Raw genomic sequence first — 18,610 nt, 5'->3', positions numbered from 1 at the left:
TTTTCCTTATGACCATAAGATGGCACCAAATTGTTACTATTCAACTAACAAGCACTTCCGCATACTTATCATAGGAAGGCCTTAATAGAAAATTGTTTTTTGTTTTTTTTTTAATTTTTTTTTAACGTTTATTTATTTTTGAGACAGAGAGAGACAGAGCATGAATGGGGGAGGGTCAGAGAGAGGGAGACACAGAATCTGAAACAGGCTCCAGGCTCCGAGCTGTCAGCACAGAGCCCGACGTGGGGCTCGAACTCACGGAGTGTGAGATCGTGACCTGAGCCGAAGTCGGCCGCTTAACCGACTGAGCCACCCAGGTGCCCCTAGAAAATTGTTTTTAATGTAGTTGAGTAGATTAGTATTTTTTAAAAAAGCACTATATTTAAAAAAAAAAAAAAAAAAAAAAAAAAAAGCACACTTTGTTTACAGTTAAAAGCTAGAAATACTTGGAACCCAAAATGGACCTCCAGGCTCATGCAGAACCACTCGACCAATTTCTGGCACTATGTGCTGTTAAGACTGTGAGATACGGTTTCTACCCAAAGGGTTAGAACAATTCAATTATTGCTGAAGAAATAATGGTGATGGGGCAACCCTGATTTTGATACGAAAGGCAGTTCTGCCAGGTCTAACAGCCATGGGACCGGCACAGAAATGTGGTCCTTTGCCCAGAATATTTGTCAATTTGGCTAGATTCCAACCAAAAGGGAAAGAAACAGCAAGGTCAGGTGTGTTCAGTGATCTGCACATGAAACACTGTCTACCTGGGGCAGCTGTACAAATGCAGGCAGGTACCACACTCGCAAATACTCAGGAGCACTACCAGGTTTAGATCAGAAAAGAATTTATAAAGATCAAAACTAATGGTTCAAATCATTTTTTATTTTCCTCCCCAAACTTCACCACTTAAACTTACTTTGAATGAGGAGGAAGATTATATCAAATTTCTGTCTAGATTTATCAATCTAGAGGCTTGGACTTGAATTTTTAATGCTTTCTAAAAAATAAAATCCAACAATTTTATGCCCAATCTTATGGATGGATTTATTCTTAATAGTATTTACAAGAAACTGCCCCCCACCCCCCACACACATATCTTTAGAGTAATCTATAAAGGCCAGGATGGTGGGCTCTTCAGCTGGGCTTTGAAGAACAGGTGAAATTCTAATTCTCAAAATTGAGGCAGAGGAAAAAGGTTCTTAAGTTGAAGGAATACTGTCCCAAAAGATCAGTAAGTAGATTGTGTTAGAACACTGTGTGAGGCAGGAGGCTAGAAAGATCCAAGGAAGAATTATGACTAAAATAGAAAAGAAAAAACAAAACAAAACACTGTTTTCTATTCTTCCACCACAAATCGTTTGGGGCAAGCAGCTAATATCTAATGTTAATGCGATTCACTTAGTGGGTCTCCACAAACAGCAAACTTCAATCTAAGCTATGCAGTTCTTTGCTGTATATTCTCTCACCTCTTAAGAGAGTGTCTTATACTGCAAATATTAAAAAGATGTGCTCCCAATAATTCAGATGGGTGCCTTCCTGTCAGTAATCTTAATAATAACAGATTCGTTTTGAAAGCTCTGTAACAAAGCTAAAATGTTATCTTTCCCCCAGCACTTTGAATTTATGTTTGCTGAGTCCTACATAATAACTATACTAAAAAAACTATTTTCAAAAAAGTTTATTCTGTCAAAGCCAAGTTTACATTCATTTATTGCTTTACTTTTAGCAAAAGAATAGATAATGCCTGTAACAAGAAATGATTTTCCTACATTATACTTGGTCAGCCATGGCTTTTATTTTTTTAAGTTTTTCCTTTACTTTTTATTTTAGAAAGAGCGGAAGTGGGGGAGAGGAGCAGAGGGAGGGAGGGGGGGAGAGAGAGAAAGGGGGGAGGGGAGGGAGGGGGAGGGGAGACGGAGACAGAGAGAATATTAAGCAGGCTCCATGCTCAGTACAGAGTCCGACAAGGGGCTCAATCCTATGACCCTGGAATCATGACCTAAGCCAAAATCTAGACCTGGACACTCAAATGACTAAGCCAGCCAGGTGCCCTAGTCAGCTGTGGCTTTAAATCATTCTGGGCTAAAACCTCATCTAACATGTCTACTTGGAAATAAGGACAGCAGAAACTTCCATTTCAAATTGACCTGTGTCCCATTAAAGGCTGCTCAGCTTCAGTAATTCTCCCAACAGCTCTACCTTCCAAGCCAGAAAGCACGAAACAGGTATTTTCCACATTTTTCTTTTCTCCCATGTCAATGCTCTCTCTTAGAAGATAGAAATGCCATGCCTTTCTTTCCACACTGACTGTCACAGCTCAATCAGTCCCTCTACCACTTAAGCGTCTACAATTCTCTTCAGCAGTCTCCCTATTTTGTCTTTACAATCTACCCTCTACGCTTCCAAGAGTATATTACAAGACAAAAATCCAAACCTCACATCATACTTCAACTTGCTACCAGTCTAATATGTCTTTACCTTCACCACTAGGCTCCTATCTGTCCAACCCCTTACATTATATACCTCCTGCCTTAAAAGTCCCAAACTCCTTGTAGTTTTCACTTCCAGTGTTCCTTCCAGCACCACATCCGCCCACCCCAGCCAACACCTCTGTAGAGGCTGTGCACTTGATTATAATATTCTGCTGCTTCTAGGCTAGAGATTCCTAATTTTTTAAGGTTTGATTGAGATGCTACTAGTTCTAGGAAATTTCTTTGACAACCTCTTCCCATGAAGTTGTTTATCTCCTTTGACTACTGTAACATTTCAGCATTTACCACTGTGCTGAATGTATCTCATATTGGTCTCCAGGGTTAAAACTGAGAACTCCCCAAAGGCAAGATACTACCTCTTATTTCTTTATAAATCTAAACCTGTAACAATATTTGCAGCCTATTATATCTACATTAATATCAAGGACTGGTTAGCCATTATCCATTATCAACAACCAACTCTGAAAACCAAAACCAAAAATAAGGTTGTCCAACAAGAGTTAATCTTCATACCAAATTCTAACTGACCTCAAGGAAGCTTAATGATGGGGATAATCTGCTTGTCCAGTCACATACCAGTTAGGATTAATATTTACCCACTCTGTTTTAGTATGCAAATCAGCTGTCTGGACTGCATCTTAGTCTAAAAAGGCATTTCAAAGATTTCCAAATGCCAATGTCAAGGGAAACTTCCAGTAAAATGTGTGCTGGGTTCACCTTAATGCATGTGTATTTTTAAAATAAATGTGCAAAGGGGCACCTGGGTGGCTCTGTCGGTTAAGCATCGGACTTTGGCTCAGGTCATGATCTCACTCACGGTTCGTGGGTTTGAGCCCCGCATAGGGCTCTGTGCTGACAGCGGGGAGCCTGGAGCCTGCTTCAGATTCTGTGTCTCCCTCTCCCTCTGCCCCTTTCCCCACTCGTGCTCGCTCGCTCTCGCTCTCTCTCTCTCTCTCTCTCTCTAAAATAGACCTTAAAAAATATTTTAAAAAATAAAATAAAATATAATAAAACAAAACAAATGTGCAAAGACCATTACTAACTTTCATGAAATAGCTTGTTAACAGTTATATACCCTGCTAACCATGTCCATGAGCTCTTAAAGGGCAGGGATGCCATCACCTTTTTATTCTTAGCACACTCTGGGTACTAAGTAAAAGTTTACTGAAATGACAATTCATCCATCCAAGTTTTTGCATGAGTCATATGTGGAAGTCAAATGCAAATGAACTGCCCAGTGACAAAGGCAGTAAGTAAGGTAAAGTTAATTAAGGTTCTCAGATACGGTATTTATGGTTTGCCACCAATTCCTTTCACTGAGAAACTATTTGGAGTATGGCCAAGACTCATTTTACTTATGTTCTATATAAAAGAGATCAAAATTTAAAGTGATTTCAGAAAGACTACCAATATGAAAGATGTACCCTACCTTTTATAACGTAAACAAACTGTGTTTATGCTTTCTGAGTGTGGTTACTATTAAATAAAGCCTGTATCCTGAAGGCAGGGTGGGGGGAGGGGGTTTAGGTTGCCTGATTTCATCTCTAGGTCATGCTATGCCCAGTACAAATACTAGAGAACATGCTAAGCCTTGTTTCTTTGTAGCGGGGAATTATCTAACTAATTGGTGAATTATTTCAAGTTCCTTTCTCTTCTTCCCAGATGTGTAATCACTTGGGATCAAATGACTCCATGAGGTAGTCTTACAGGAAAAAAAAAAAATCAAATAGGTTAGTATTATTAAGGGCTCTAGGAAGTCCTAGGGCTAGGAAATGGGGTAAAAATTTTAAATTTAGATACTAGTACATTTAAATAAGCAATGCTAATTTGATGATATATTATGGAAGATATATATACAAATATTCTAATTTGTTGTCATACTATGGAAAATTGAAACCTGGATGTAGTATATCTGTACTGTACATTTCACTTCTTTTTAAATCACAGATTCTATGCACTATGAGTAGTGCCTAATTTCTGTATCTTCAACATCCCTAAGATTTTAATGTTAACAGCCCCGACTGGAAGGTCAGAAACTTAAGAAAAGAAATAATTTTTTCCTTGTGGTTTAAAAACGAAATGAAAAGATAGGCACATTTATTTCATACAAGTCATACTCTGAACCTAAAATGGAAAGCAAAAGATTGATATGCACTTAACATATTTCAAGTCTTTGTAACAGACAAAAAAAGTCATACAAAATTTAGGTATGAGACCACGTCACTAAAGATCAAGTTGACTAGACAATGGCTTCTATGTTCTATCTGATGAGAAAAATATACACTTGACTATTGAGCCTTAAAGAATAAAGTAGAATAAATTGAAGACATCTCAGCTCCTTATACTCAACTGTTTCAATTACAAGAACTCAAAGAACCAATATTTTCCCTGTCATTAACAACAATATTTCAGTGCTAACACTGGCAGGTTAATATTGGTGATAAAAACTGGAAAGTGGTTTATCCTGACAGTTTAAAAAATGGACAATAATTATAAAATACAAAACTCACTAATTTCAAGAATTAAACATGTAAGAATTTGAAACCCATTTCTGTTTCAGAGAGAAATATTCAACAGGAAAATGGACTTCAAACTTTCAATTTCTGCCCATATTTGCCACAACACACTAAAAAAAAAAATACCTACACTTCATCAAGCTAGTATAAAAACCGATGGCATTTCAAGAGTAAATCCAACTATTTCTTCAGCATGCCCAGTGAAACAGAAGGCAGGGAGAGAACAAATGATAGAAGTACGAAAAGGGACAGGCTCAGGGCAGTGCTGCAATCTAAGCCAAAAAAGATGCAGATTCACGAAGAGCAAGGCAGCACAGAATCTTCCACATAAACCCTGGTTCATGAACCATCTATTTGAGTTTAGGACTCTTTGAAGTATAGCACTCTATATTTCCTAAGAAAGATGCTTAAAAACATACATAAAAAGACGTTAAGAAAAATAAAATCCAGTTATTCATGTGAGGTACTTGGATTTATATTTAAGGGATGACAAAATGATACTTGACAAAGTGCGTATTTATATTTAACTCAAAAAAGAGGCATAACATGTTAATATAATCTGTTATAAATTTCAGCCCCATCACTATTAAATACTTTTGATTCTATAACTAAGTGTTAATTATAGACAAAGCTACTCTACCTAGAATGCCACTTGATAACCCTGTAGTAATTTTGCTAGATCAAAGACTCGTAACTTAAAACAAAACAAAACAAAAAAAAGCAACCATTTACACTTACTAAGAAAAGCAAACATTTACTTCAAATTGCAGTATAGGCTTTTCAATCACAAAAAGAAAGAAAAGAACAGTGATCTGACAGTGGTCACATCCTGTGCAAAAAACGTGATACAAAACTGGTAACACAAGGTATCTGTGCTGCTTACATTGCAGGAAAAAGGAAATACAGTAGCTGAAATACGGCACTCCTGGGAATCAACTTCTAAACCAAAAGAATGCCTTTGAAATGACTAAATTTATTTGTGTATTAGTAAGAAAGCCCCACCACCATAAATAGTACAATATTTAAAAATTAAAAAAAATTTGTATCTATCTAAGATAGATAGTGTATTGTTAGACCTCTTTAAGTGCAGAAGGTGGTTCAGGTTTTGTCTTTTTTTTTTTTTTTTTTTAATTAAATAACTGCCCATATGCTTTATAAAGTTCCACTCAATTGCAAAAGCCAATTTAAATCAAGAAATATGTTATCAAAGTTGCATAATTTCATTTGGGACTGCCAGCAGGTTAAAGTCTCAAATCAAGTCTTTAACAGAACACTCATTTTTAGTCAATGGAAAGTTAAAAAGTTCTCAAATCTTCATTATCCTCTGGAACTTGCCCTTCTAAATGATCCTCAGACTGCAATTCCTAGTTTGCAAATAAAAGAATGCAATATGCATCATACTTCAAGAAAAGACGACGATGTCGAACTAACATGCTTCTGGATCTTTTCCCTGCTCCTTTCCACCTGCTTTATAATTTCGGCTACTATGCATACTGACGAGGTGAGACCCAAAAGAAACAGCAGATCTGCAAGAGAAAATAAGGTGCATCTTACAATTCTTTGAAACACAGTTGCAAAGTGTAATAGCTTACATTTTTCCAGCATTTTACCAGAACTTTTTAAAATACACTGTCTCACAGCATTCCACCGGGTACATACAATCAGCCTCAGTTTAAAATTGAGGAAAGTAAGGCTCAAAACGTATTAATCCCAAGTTATATAGCTAGAAAAGGCAGCAGCCAGAGCTAGAACCCAAGTCCTCGGACTACTTTCCCAGAACCATAACCTCATAACCATAACCTGTAACAACAATACAAGAGGCCTTTTCTATTTAATAGACCTTATACAGCCTTTTTAAAAGGCTGTTCAAGCAGTGGTAACTGATTTGACTGAAAAATGCCTATCTAAAGATTACTTAGAAATTTCTATCTATTCCATTCGAGACCCTAGAATTCTACTCATCATTTAACGATCATGTCTTTACAACAGTATCCACACTATCTCATTCTTATTCATTGCTTGAAAAACTGCAGCTATCTCAAGACTCCACTTTTTTTTTAAGAGGAACAGTGTAAATATGAAATTAAAATACTAAAAGCCAGTACAACTTTAAGGTAAATTGTAACTTATACCATAAAACACAGTGAGACTTCAGAACTTATTTTCATAAATACCCAAATTAACTTTAAAATACATCAGCCCTCACACTTACATAGGAAGATTTATTTTTAAATACACTGTATCCTATAAGTTTAATACATAGTATGTGAAAGAATAATGCCTATCTTCCATACAATCTGATTAAAATTTCCTGCTTTCAGGGTCAGACTGTTATTTTGTAAATAATGAATTAGCAAGTAAGAATAGTGAAATATTCGTTTAATTATTGAAACTAACTTTAAAGAAGAGCAATCTGGTTTTCAGTGAGCTTAAATCTAGATTTTTCTTCATACAAGATTGAAAAGTTATAAACTACAATTACTCCATAACAAGTTTTTGTTTGCTGTAGTTCAGAATCATCAAATACAATCTGACAACTGATAATCTATAAAATATTACAGGAAAAAAATTACAAAAAAATTTTAAAGTCTAGAGTGAGGCAAGTGTCTCCCCTAAACTTGCTTAAATGAAAAAAAATAGAACACAAGTCTCTCACTTTTTTATCTCACTTTTTAAAAGGCAATTTTTGGGACGCGTGGGTGGCGCAGTCGGTTAAGCGTCCGACTTCAGCCAGGTCACGATCTCGCGGTCCGTGAGTTCGAGCCCCGCGTCAGGCTCTGGGCTGATGGCTCAGAGCCTGGAGCCTGTTTCCGATTCTGTGTCTCCCTCTCTCTCTGCCCCTCCCCCGTTCCTGCTCTGTCTCTCTCTGTCCCAAAAATAAATAAATGTTGAAAAAAAAAATTTAAAAGGCAATTTTTATTCAAACAAATGCATTATAAAATACAATACTTCATCTAAAATATATAAATTATAAAAAGATAACATTTTCTTTACCCAGTATACTTAGGCTCTCGGTCTGAAAAACTTTTTGAAGTGGAGGAAAGTAAATAACTAACAATTGTCCCATGATGGATCCAAGAACTGCATAGCAAAACATTTTATTACTGCAGAGTCCAATCTCAAATACAGACTTGGTCTGTTGGCAGAGCAAAGAGATAAATATTATTCCTTGGTCCCTGAAACAACTTCTTTATTATTACAATCATCTCCAATTATTAATAAGCTGGACTGAATTTCACAATGGCAATAGCATGAAATCTCTTAATTTTAACTATTATTTTGGAATAATTCAGATGGAATAAGGGTACAAATTAAAGCAGCTTCTCTTCGGAGCGCCTGGGTGGCTCACTCAGTTGAGCGGCCAACTCCTGATTTTGGCTCAGGTCTTTTGTTTTTTCTTCAGGATTTTAAAAAAATTTTTATACGAAATTTATTATCAAATTGGTTTCCATACAACACCCAGTGCTCATCCCAACAGGTGCCCTCCTCAATGCCTACCACCCACCCTCCCCTTCTTCCCACCCCCCATCAACCCTCAGTTTATTCTCAGTTTTTAAGAGTCTCTTAAAGGGGCGCCTGGGTGGCTCAGTCAGTTGAGCGGCTGACTTCAGCTCAGGTCATGATCTCACGGTCCGTGAGTTCGAGCCCCGCGTCGGGCTCTGTGCTGACAGCTCAGAGCCTGGAGCCTGTTTCAAATTCTGTGTCTCCCTCTCTCTGACCCTCCCCCGTTCATGCTCTGTCTCTCCCTGTCTCAAAAATAAATAAACGTTAAAAAAAAAAAATTAAAAAAAAAAAGTCTCTTATGGTTTGCCTCCCTCCCTCTCTACTTTTTTTTTCCCCCCCTTCTCCTCCCCCGTGGTCTTCTGTTAAGTTTCTCAGGATCCACATAGGAGTGAAAACATCTGGTGTGTCTTTCTCTGTATGACTTATTTCACTTAGCATAACACTCTCTAGTTTCAGGTCTTGATCCCATGGTTCAGGAGATGGAACCCTGCATCGGGCTCTGCACAGACAGTGCAGAGCCTGCTTGTGATTCTCTCTCACACATACACACATTAAAAAAAAAAAAAAAGATGCTTCTCTTTATCATGAAAGAGTTTTCTCTAAAAGACTGAAGATTAACAGCAAGACCATAGAAAGAAAAGAAACTTTAGCATTCCAAAACATAAGAAACTTTATTTGTATGATTACTTTGATAAATCATTTTTAAATTAATTAATTTATTTAAATTTTATTTCATTAACATACAGTGCAATATTGGTTTCAGGAGTAGAATTCACTGATTCACCACTTACAGACAACACCCAGTGCTCATCACAACAAAAACCATTTCTATCCATTAAGGTAGATAATCTAAAAGCTTTTTTTTTTTTTTTTTTTTTTTTAATGTTTATTTGCTCTTAAGAGAAAGAGAGAGAGACAGAGTGCAAGCAGGGGAGGGCAGAGAGAGAGGGAGACACAGAATCCAAAGCAGGCTCCAGGCTCTGAGCTGTCAGCACAGAGCCCGATGCGGGGCTCAGACCCTCAAACTGCAAGATCATGACCTGGATTGGGGTCAGACACTTAACCAACTGAACCACCCAGGCACCCCCTCTAGAAGTTTAGACCTAATTATGTGTGTACTAAAAATGTAAAACTGCCTTTCATAAAACAAAAAATGTTGTAGCTTATTCAAAACTTAATCTAAATTAATGATAATTCATTACACTTGGAAAGTTCCAGGATGGCAAATAGTAAAAGACGTAACTGAGGATTTATAAGGTATTCTAAAATTGAAATGAATGGTCAGGCCTCAAAATGGAACCAGTTTTCAAAAACAATTATGCTCAAAAGTACTACTAGGTTCTAGCCCATAGCCCATTATTTTCTATCAAAACACTTCAATCAAGAAAAGGCAATCACATCTTAACATACAACATGGGAAGAGGGGCCCCTGGGTGGCTCAGTCGGTTAAGCATCTGACCTCGGATCAGGTCATGATCGCCCAGTTTGTGGGTTCGAGCCCCGCATCAGGCTCTGTGCTGACAGCTCAGAGACTGGAGCCTACTTTGGATTCTGTGTCTCCCTCTCTCTGCCCCTCCCCCGTGTGTGTGTGTGCACGGTCTCTCTTTCTCAAAAATAAAATAAACATTAAAAAAAATTTTTTTAATGGGGGCACCTGGGTGGCTCAGTCGGTTGAGCGTTTGACTTCAGATCAGGTCATGATCTCACAGTTTGTGGGTTCGAGCCCCGCATCAGGCTCCGTGCTGACCACGGACAGCTCAGAGCCCGAGGCCTGCTTCAGATTCTGTGTCTCCTTCTCTCTCTGCCCCTCCCCTGCTCACGCTTTGTCTCACTGTTTCTCAAAAATAAATAAATGTAAAAAAAAATTTTTTTAATTAAAATTAAAAAAAGATACAACATGGGAAGAAAATCAAATTTAAAATGTCCTAAGCTCTGACACACTGACAGAAGTAATGGGAAAACATTAATATACACAAAATTGTTCTTGTACTTCTAATAACACTTTCTTCTAAAATGAGACTAATACCAGGGTGCCTGGATGGCTCAGTCGGCTAAGCATCTGACTTTGGCTCAGGTCATGATCTTACAGCTAGCTCATGGTTCAAGTCCCGAGGGCTCTGTGCTGACTGTTCAGAGCCCGGAGCCTGCTTAGGATTCTGTCTCCCTCTCTCTCTGCCCCTCCTCCACTCGCACTTTGTCTTTCTCTCTCTGTCCCAAAAATAAACATTAAAAACATTTTTTAAATGAGACTAATGCCATCTTAACAGAACCCATGAGTTTTGTCTAATACTCTCAGATATGTTAACTTGAACCTATCGTAAAACTACAGATAACAAGAGAATACAAAGAAGAAACACCAAGTGCTGACACCTATGATTTTCTTGGATCTTCTGGTCAAAGTTAAGGCTATCATCATCTCAAATGCCCCATCCCCATAATGACATGTTTGTGGGTAGACGTATCTGTATCTGGGGCTGTAATCTGTGGTGACAAAATCAGCTAAAACCCCACAATCCTTGCCTACTTACAATTAGTATTCTACCAATTCAATCAGCCAGCTAAGATCACCTAAGCTTACCTGGGATCTGGAACTTAGTGCATTGAACATATCGAAAAATACAAAGCACGTGAACGTCATTGTTGTGTCTCGAGGTGTTATCACATTGTCTCGTAGCTGTCACGAGGAAAAAGAATGATTTTCAGTGGGTGAATTTAATGGACAAATGCTGCATGCTTGTAAAAGGTTAATATTTTCTTTGCTTTAACATGAAAGAGCTGTAGTCTAAGATATAAAACATATAAGCTGGCTATACTTCCTATATGCCATTTAAGAAAGTCACTAAGGAATAGCTGTAATTTAAATAAAGTAATGGGGCGCCTGGGTGGCGCAGTCGGTTAAACGTCCGACTTCAGCCAGGTCACAATCTCGCGGTCCGTGAGTTCGAGCCCCGCGTCAGGCTCTGGGCTGATGGCTCGGAGCCTGGAGCCTGTTTCCGATTCTGTGTCTCCCTCTCTCTCTGCCCCTCCCCCGTTCATGCTCTGTCTCTCTCTATCCCAAAAATAAATAAACGTTGAAAAAAAAAAAATTTAAATAAAGTAAAAAGTCTTCTCACAAACCACGTATTGGATATTAAAACAACTTTCTTTTTTGATGTAATAAAATAGCAGTAAGGACTCAGATTTTCTAGTTTCTCCCCAAATTTTAATATATTAATTTTTATTGTACTGGTATGTCTCTGCAGATTTAAACTAGTCTAATAAATGAATAAGCAATTCTATTAACCCATAAAGCCTGAAATCAAACTATTTTTAAATGTTTTTGTTATCATGTTTTCCAAAGAGCTCTCTTAACTTTCCAGGCTTCTATGTAAAACACCAAAAAAAGTGAATCCTATCATACAGAATGCATATTATTAAGGCAGAGCTTATCAAGTAACTATACCTCCCGCCAGAAGACAAACAAAGTCCCACAAACAATGATTATAGATGAAACAAGTATTTTAAGTATCAGGTTTTTGGTCAATATGCTGTCCTTCCAGTTTCGTGGAGGTTTACGAATGACATCTTTATCCACTGGTTCTACTCCAAGGCTTCAAAACAAATAGAAAAGTGAATTACTTCAAAGTTTTAGGTTTTGATTTGTTATTTTCATAATCCCATTAACCTCAATTATCCAGGAAATGAAATGTTTTCTTATGGAAACAAAATGTTGACCATAAAAACCTTGGCTATAATTACTCAAAAATAACCATGGATTTTATCACTCTTCCTTCTTTTACTCTTGTTTATTTGGCATAGTTTGATGGGAGACTGTTGGTCAAATTTCAAAAAAATTGTCCAACTTCATTTACATATAAATTTACTTATTTCAAATATGGCCTGAAATACTAAGCTACCACGTAAACCCTGAAATACCTTTTCAGGCAAGGAGATTTTAAGTAGGATGACTTATTGTAATGGCTGCTGACATGCATCAGTCAATTATTCTTTCTGCTGGGAAGCAGCATCTAAGGCCCCATTACAGAAGAAAATACTTACATGCTTAAGTCTCAATACTTTCTCACAGTCTCTAAAATTGACAAAAGAACCCAGGTAGTAACACTAAACTCAGGATTTCTCCATTACATCCCATTCTTAGAGACAAAAGCTTTCTTCCTGAGAACAGGAACTGTACCTATATACCCTGATCTGTTCTCAACTTAAGAATGGGCATCTAACACAGTGCAAAAGCTCGGTCCATGACATGTCAACAAACACCCAAAGAGAGTAAATGATATATGCATACATCACACAATGTATAACAAACGTGTTGCTGCATGATAGATTTCCAATCCTATCCATGAATAAAATATTAAAACTTAATCATCAGGATATCACACCTTCCTTGTCTTTCTACTAGCTCATGCATAAAAAAACTCTTACCTCTGAGCTGGAGGTCCATCCATAATTATATTGATCCACAAAATCTGCATGGCATTGAGAGGATTAGGAAAGTTCATTAATGTAGCCAATGAGATTAAAGTTAATGCTGCTATACTCCTGTTGAAAAAAAGTAATTGAAAAAAATCTGTCAGCATAGTATACTTCCTACTACTTTTATAGCACTTCCTTAGCATTTGAAAATCTCATTTTACTACTGTGCTTTTAAAGGAAGTCTGTATATCCAATTACCCTATGCTTCATTTGGGTGTGAATATTCTGAAGCTAAAGTTAAACTTTATAATCCACAGCATTTAAATAAAGGATTTCAAGATGTTTAGATAATAACAAATAGAGGAAGATTTTAAACACTGAGTTCAGAATAGCTGTTACTACAGTATAGTTAACAGTTTCAACAATATTTTGGCAACTATTTTTTGACGACAGAAAAGCCCTTCTACTTTTGGAAAAAGATACCAAGGAAACACACTAAGATTTGACACTGCTTCCTTGGTTATTTCTGGAGCTAGTAAATAAACCACAAAGGTTTATACATTTTGATGATGACTTAGACATCATCTCTTTATCTTGCCATTTTTAATTTTAGGATAGAATTAATTTTCATTTTGGAAAAGTTACATATGAACAACACTCAGAAATAGCCAAAAAGCTTCTAAGCATTCTGCTTGAATTCTACTTGTCACATAATTTATCTATAAGACCCATGGTGACAAACTTCTTATAAACTTACGTGCTCAGTTGGAATCTAACAAAATTTTTAATGTTATTATAAATCCCTTTACCCTCTTCAATTGCAGACCTGAAAGTTAAAAAAAAAATAAGTGATAATTATCATACAAAAATAAAGATATATCTACTCTAAAACACCATAGACCTACTTTTGAAAACAAGTTTCCAACTGATGTAACAATCCATCATTAAAAAAGAGTCTGTTATTTTCTTCACATATTAAGATTAGAAACAAATATGGAAACATTATTCTGGTAAAGAATTAAAGTCACATCTGTGAAGCTCCACCTGAACTAATTTCATTATACAATATTAAAATTCTTATTCTTAAAGATATTTCAACATTACAATCATAACACTGTCTTTTTACACAACAGACAATACTACACATTTATAACACTAAAATAATGAGCTTCTTTACCCCTTCAATTTTATTTTTCTTAAAGGTAAAGACGCATGCATGGTAAGGAATTAAATTAATGTATGTCAGGAATTAAATGGCAATAAAATATATTAGAAATCTAGCACATAATCTACTATTGTTCCTACATACAATTAGAAATTCTGCTTTAGCAGAATTATATAAAGAATACGGTTTACAAAGATTCATTTAAATTCTCATTTGGTTAGATCTAGGAAAATACATGTTTTTTAAACAACTTCCCCTTCCTTTCAAGATTTTTATACAAGTCTCAGAATGCAAAGGAAAAAAACCCTATATCCCTATAAAAGCGTGGCAATTCAGAGCTCCCACATGCTCCACTTCAGGCCTCGATGGGTTAATGAAGTACCCTGGACATATAATTAGCATGTGTCACTGAACTGAGGAGGACTCAGGTTATCTAACAGGTGATTATCAAGTAACAAGAGTCAGGGGACCCCCACATGAACATTGTGCAACTGACATTACCAGGTATAACATAAGAATCTTAAATCAATTAGAAACCATGGCTGAAGGAGACAACGCTATTTAAAACATAATCACTTGTATCACTGACAACAGGGACAATTACAGACAGAAGGCAATAGGTATGGATAGAGATTTGATTATTTTAATACTTATTGTAAAGCCACACATATGCATATTTCTAATAGACTGAATTTAAGTAGAATAAAGGCTCCATTAAGGTTTACTGCCGTGCCACTACACTGGTGGCCAGAAAAATGTGACATCTGGCTGGCACTCAATAAATATTTCTTAAATGAGTGACTCTGCCATTTATTATATCCTTTTCATTCCATACAAATAATTTTCTTCGAAACTATACACTAGGCCATAAATAAGATTAATTAATCCTAGTAAAATAGTTCATCCACTGTGCACATATTTAAACAGTGACTATACTAATTCTTTTCCAGTTGAACTGTCTGGAGATGGGTACAGAAAAAGATGGGAAAAGATTCTCTGATGTGCATTCACTGAAACAAAACTTACATTATGGTTTGGAAATCATCATCCACAAGGATCATGTCTGCTGCCTCTTTGCAAACGTCTGTGCCAGTCTGACCCATTGCAACTCCAATGTCTGCAGCCTTCAGAGCAACTGCATCGTTGACTCCATCTCCTGTCATGGCTACAACTGAGCCGTTCTTCTGTAGAGACTGGAGTGGGGGGGGGGGGGGGGATTCTGATAAAAATGTTGCTTCCACAAAGATAAAGGGATAAATAACTCCTATTTTACTCATATAATAAAGACTGGAAACAAGACAGACCACCAATTTTTCAACAACCTTCAATATATGGAGGTGTTAAGATAAAGTTTAGAAGAAGTTTTTATTAATAGTCTCATGTATGAGAACCATGTCTAAAGTCTGATCTAGAGTTAATTATACAGTGGCTCTCAGGGGCAATTTTGCCTTGTAGGGGACATGTGGCAATGTCTGGAGATATTTTTTACTATCATGACTGGATGCTACTAGCATCTAGAGGGTAGGGGCCAGAGATGCTGCTAAACATCCTACGAGGTACAGGACAGGCCCTCACAACAAAGAATCCAGCCCAAAATGTCAATAGTATGAAGGCTGAGAAACAGTATGAAGGCTGAGAAACAGTATGAAGTCTGAGAAACTAATGCAATGGAGGGCTATTGTGATTAAGAACTTAAGCCCTTTAACTAATGGATACTACGTCAGTTGCTTTGTATATATTTACTGATTAATATAAATAACCATAAGTTTCAAAATATTATTCCCTCATAATATCTCCTTTTCTTGCTCTATTTATTCAGTTTCTAAGCAATTACTGCTAATTACACTGGGATGATTTGGCTATGGACTCCTGTCAGAACATACGACTACAATGTCAATGGTTTAAAGAAGGTTGTACTTGCAGATATTTCATTCAAGGTTTCTTCTACATCTTCCTTTGCTAACTACATTCTCTATTAATGCTTCAATTTCAAGCTCTAAAAAAAAAATAATAATCACCTCTTTTGCTTCACGATACCTTTTACTTTAATGTTCGATCAACATTCCTAGTAATGCAATCATAATGAAAGACAAGAAGTAGCATTTTGGAGATAGCGATAAAACAATTGGATTTTTAGAGACCCACCTTAATAATTTTCATCTTGTGCCTGGGACTAGCTCTGTAAAATACCGCAACCTGTAAAAACACAGGATACACTAAAAATCTTCAATGTTAAGAAATATCAGAATAACTCATGCATTTATGACCCAGATTTTTAAAAATTATCTATTTAAAGTATATTTACTTTGCCACAGAGATCAAGCTTAAGCAAGAGGTCGTATCTGTTAAGACACTCATTTGACATGATCATTTCAAAACTTTACCAACAGTAGCACCGGAAATACACAATCTAAACAAGTTATCCAATTTAACCCATTATGTTTAAAGTCTGAAGAGAAACAGCCTTATTCTTGAAATGTTTCAGAGACAGAGAAGGAAGAATTCACCTCCATATGTTTCTTCATTACACTGGCCAACAACAAAAATGGCCTTTTCCCTTCGTTCTGTCTTCAGGAAGGATAAAGAACAGCTGCCTTTTTTGCTGTTGTTGTGGTTTTGTTATTGTTGTTGTTTATAAAGTGTCAAGTGTCGGGGAGCCTGGGTGGCTCAGTTGGTTAAGCATCTGACTTCGGCTCAGGTCATGATCTCATGGTTCATGAGATTCAAGCCCCGCATCGAGCTCTGTGCTGACAGCTCAGAGCCTGGAGCCTGGTTCGGATTCTGGGTCTCCCTCTCTCTCTCTGCCCCTCCTCTGGTCATGCTCTGCCTCTCTCTCTCAAAAAATAAACACTAAAAAAGTAATAAAAAATAAAGTGTCAAGTATCTGCTCATTCTCCCTCTTCATTTTAATTCTTTAGGTTCTCCTACACTATATTTCCAACAGTTTATATGATCTTATCCCTCCAAACCATGCATTTAATTCCCTTTTCTGATGCCATCTCCTGGTCTCCTCAAACCCCTTCACTGTGCCCCAAAGGCAGACATCAACAACATCCCCTGTATCCTCCACTTCTGCACATTGCTCTAACCTAATTTTGCACACAGCAAAGCCATCCCTACGGTCCTCTCAAAAAGTACCACCAGGAGAGCCTAGACAGGGGTAGGTGTCTTTCATTCCCCCTTTTTTATTCATAAAACCTCAGTTTTGAAGGTCACAGGATACTATACTTCCTACTAACTGCAGTCATTCACTGCTCCAGGTCACTCCCCCATGTTTCACAAAATGTTTTTCAGATTTTTTTTTTTAATGAATACAATGTTGTATTAGTTTCACATGTACAACACAGTGATTCACAATTCTATACGTTACACAATGCTCACCATAAGAGTAGTTACCATCTATCACTACACATTATTATAACACTATGGACTATGTTCCTTACACCGTACTTCTCATCCCTGTGACTTAATGAACTTCTGCTTCACTGTCACTCTTTCCAACAACACTCTTTTCAACACTTAAGTCACGGCGATTTTAATAACTACATAATATACCATTCTTCTCCCTACTGTCCTAGAGGATTAATTCATACTAAGTTTTCTCTCCTCATACTTCCAATTTATCACCATCTCCAACCCTAGGCTCCGTTGACAACTTTGCTTCCCACTTCAAAGAAAAGAGAATGAGGAAAGAACTTCCGTAATTCCCACCATCCAATATCTGTATCCAAGCACTATCCTTTCCTTCTCTCCTTTTATTATAGATGAACTAAATATGCTCCTAGCACACGAGTCAAATATTCTACCTTCTGACCTATTTAAAGATCATTGCTCCAGAAATTCTATCCTCTCTTGCATCAAAATCTTTTCCTCACTGATGCATCGTTATCATCAGTATACAAACATTTGATTATTTCTTCCATTTAAATAAAAACAAAACCAAAAAGTTCCCTTCTTGTTTGGGGCACTACCCTACATTTTCCTCCTCCTTTATAGCAAAACTCCTCTGTACTTGCCATCTCCCATTTCCCCTCTTCTCATGCTCTCCTGACTCCATCCCAGTTGCGCCGCTGCCCCCACCACTGCGCTGAAACCCCTGCTGAAGACTATTAAAGACGACCTGCTTTGCTCACACCAGTGGTCATTTCTTTTCTGACTTACGCTCTCAGCAGCACGCTAACATAGCCGGTAATTCCCTTCTCCTGAGATACTTTCTGCTCTTGGCTTCCATGATCACCCTATAGTCTCCTGGTCTTCCTCCTACCTTTCTGGCTGCCCCTCTTTTGCAGGCTCCTCCGGACCTCCCTGAAGTCTGAATCTTGGAATATTTCAGGACTCAGTTCTTAGATTCCTCTCTACAAAAGGTCTAAGAATCTCCACCTGTCCCTAGGTGATCTCATCCAGCCTTAGAGATTTAGATTTTATTTTTATGCATTTTTGTCTTCAGCCCCAGTATCTCTTCTAAAATCCAGACCAGTGAAATTAATCTACCCACCTATTCCAAAGTTCCTTTTGGATGT

The 18,610-nt window shown here is 37.2% G+C and overlaps 1 protein-coding gene across 6 annotated transcripts in view; it reads right to left on the bottom strand.

Moving 5' to 3' along the window:
• Positions 1-18,610, bottom strand: part of ATP2C1 (ATPase secretory pathway Ca2+ transporting 1) — a 174,690-nt gene that overhangs the window by 10,120 nt on the left and 145,960 nt on the right. For 4 of the 6 annotated variants that reach the window (XM_025913230.2, XM_086674277.1, XM_086674280.1 and 1 more), the window contains 8 exons: positions 16,236-16,286; positions 15,117-15,283; positions 13,683-13,751; positions 12,935-13,051; positions 11,955-12,102; positions 11,091-11,186; positions 8,003-8,144; positions 6,410-6,534 (listed from right to left, as the gene is read on the bottom strand). In XM_025913230.2, coding sequence (XP_025769015.2) covers positions 6,410-6,534; positions 8,003-8,144; positions 11,091-11,186; positions 11,955-12,102; positions 12,935-13,051; positions 13,683-13,751; positions 15,117-15,283; positions 16,236-16,286 — 915 coding nt within the window. The remainder of the gene's footprint in view (positions 1-6,409; positions 6,535-8,002; positions 8,145-11,090; positions 11,187-11,954; positions 12,103-12,934; positions 13,052-13,682; positions 13,752-15,116; positions 15,284-16,235; positions 16,287-18,610) is intronic. The other 2 variants (XM_086674279.1, XM_086674278.1) reach the window with 1 other exon arrangement.

This window comes from Puma concolor, chromosome C2, assembly GCF_028749965.1.
Source record: "Puma concolor isolate L17-30 chromosome C2, mPumCon1.1.hap2, whole genome shotgun sequence".
NCBI classification, from domain to species: domain Eukaryota; kingdom Metazoa; phylum Chordata; class Mammalia; order Carnivora; family Felidae; genus Puma; species Puma concolor.
The sequence above is the reverse complement of the archived record's forward strand: the minus strand, read 5'-3'. Positions and strand labels throughout refer to the sequence as shown.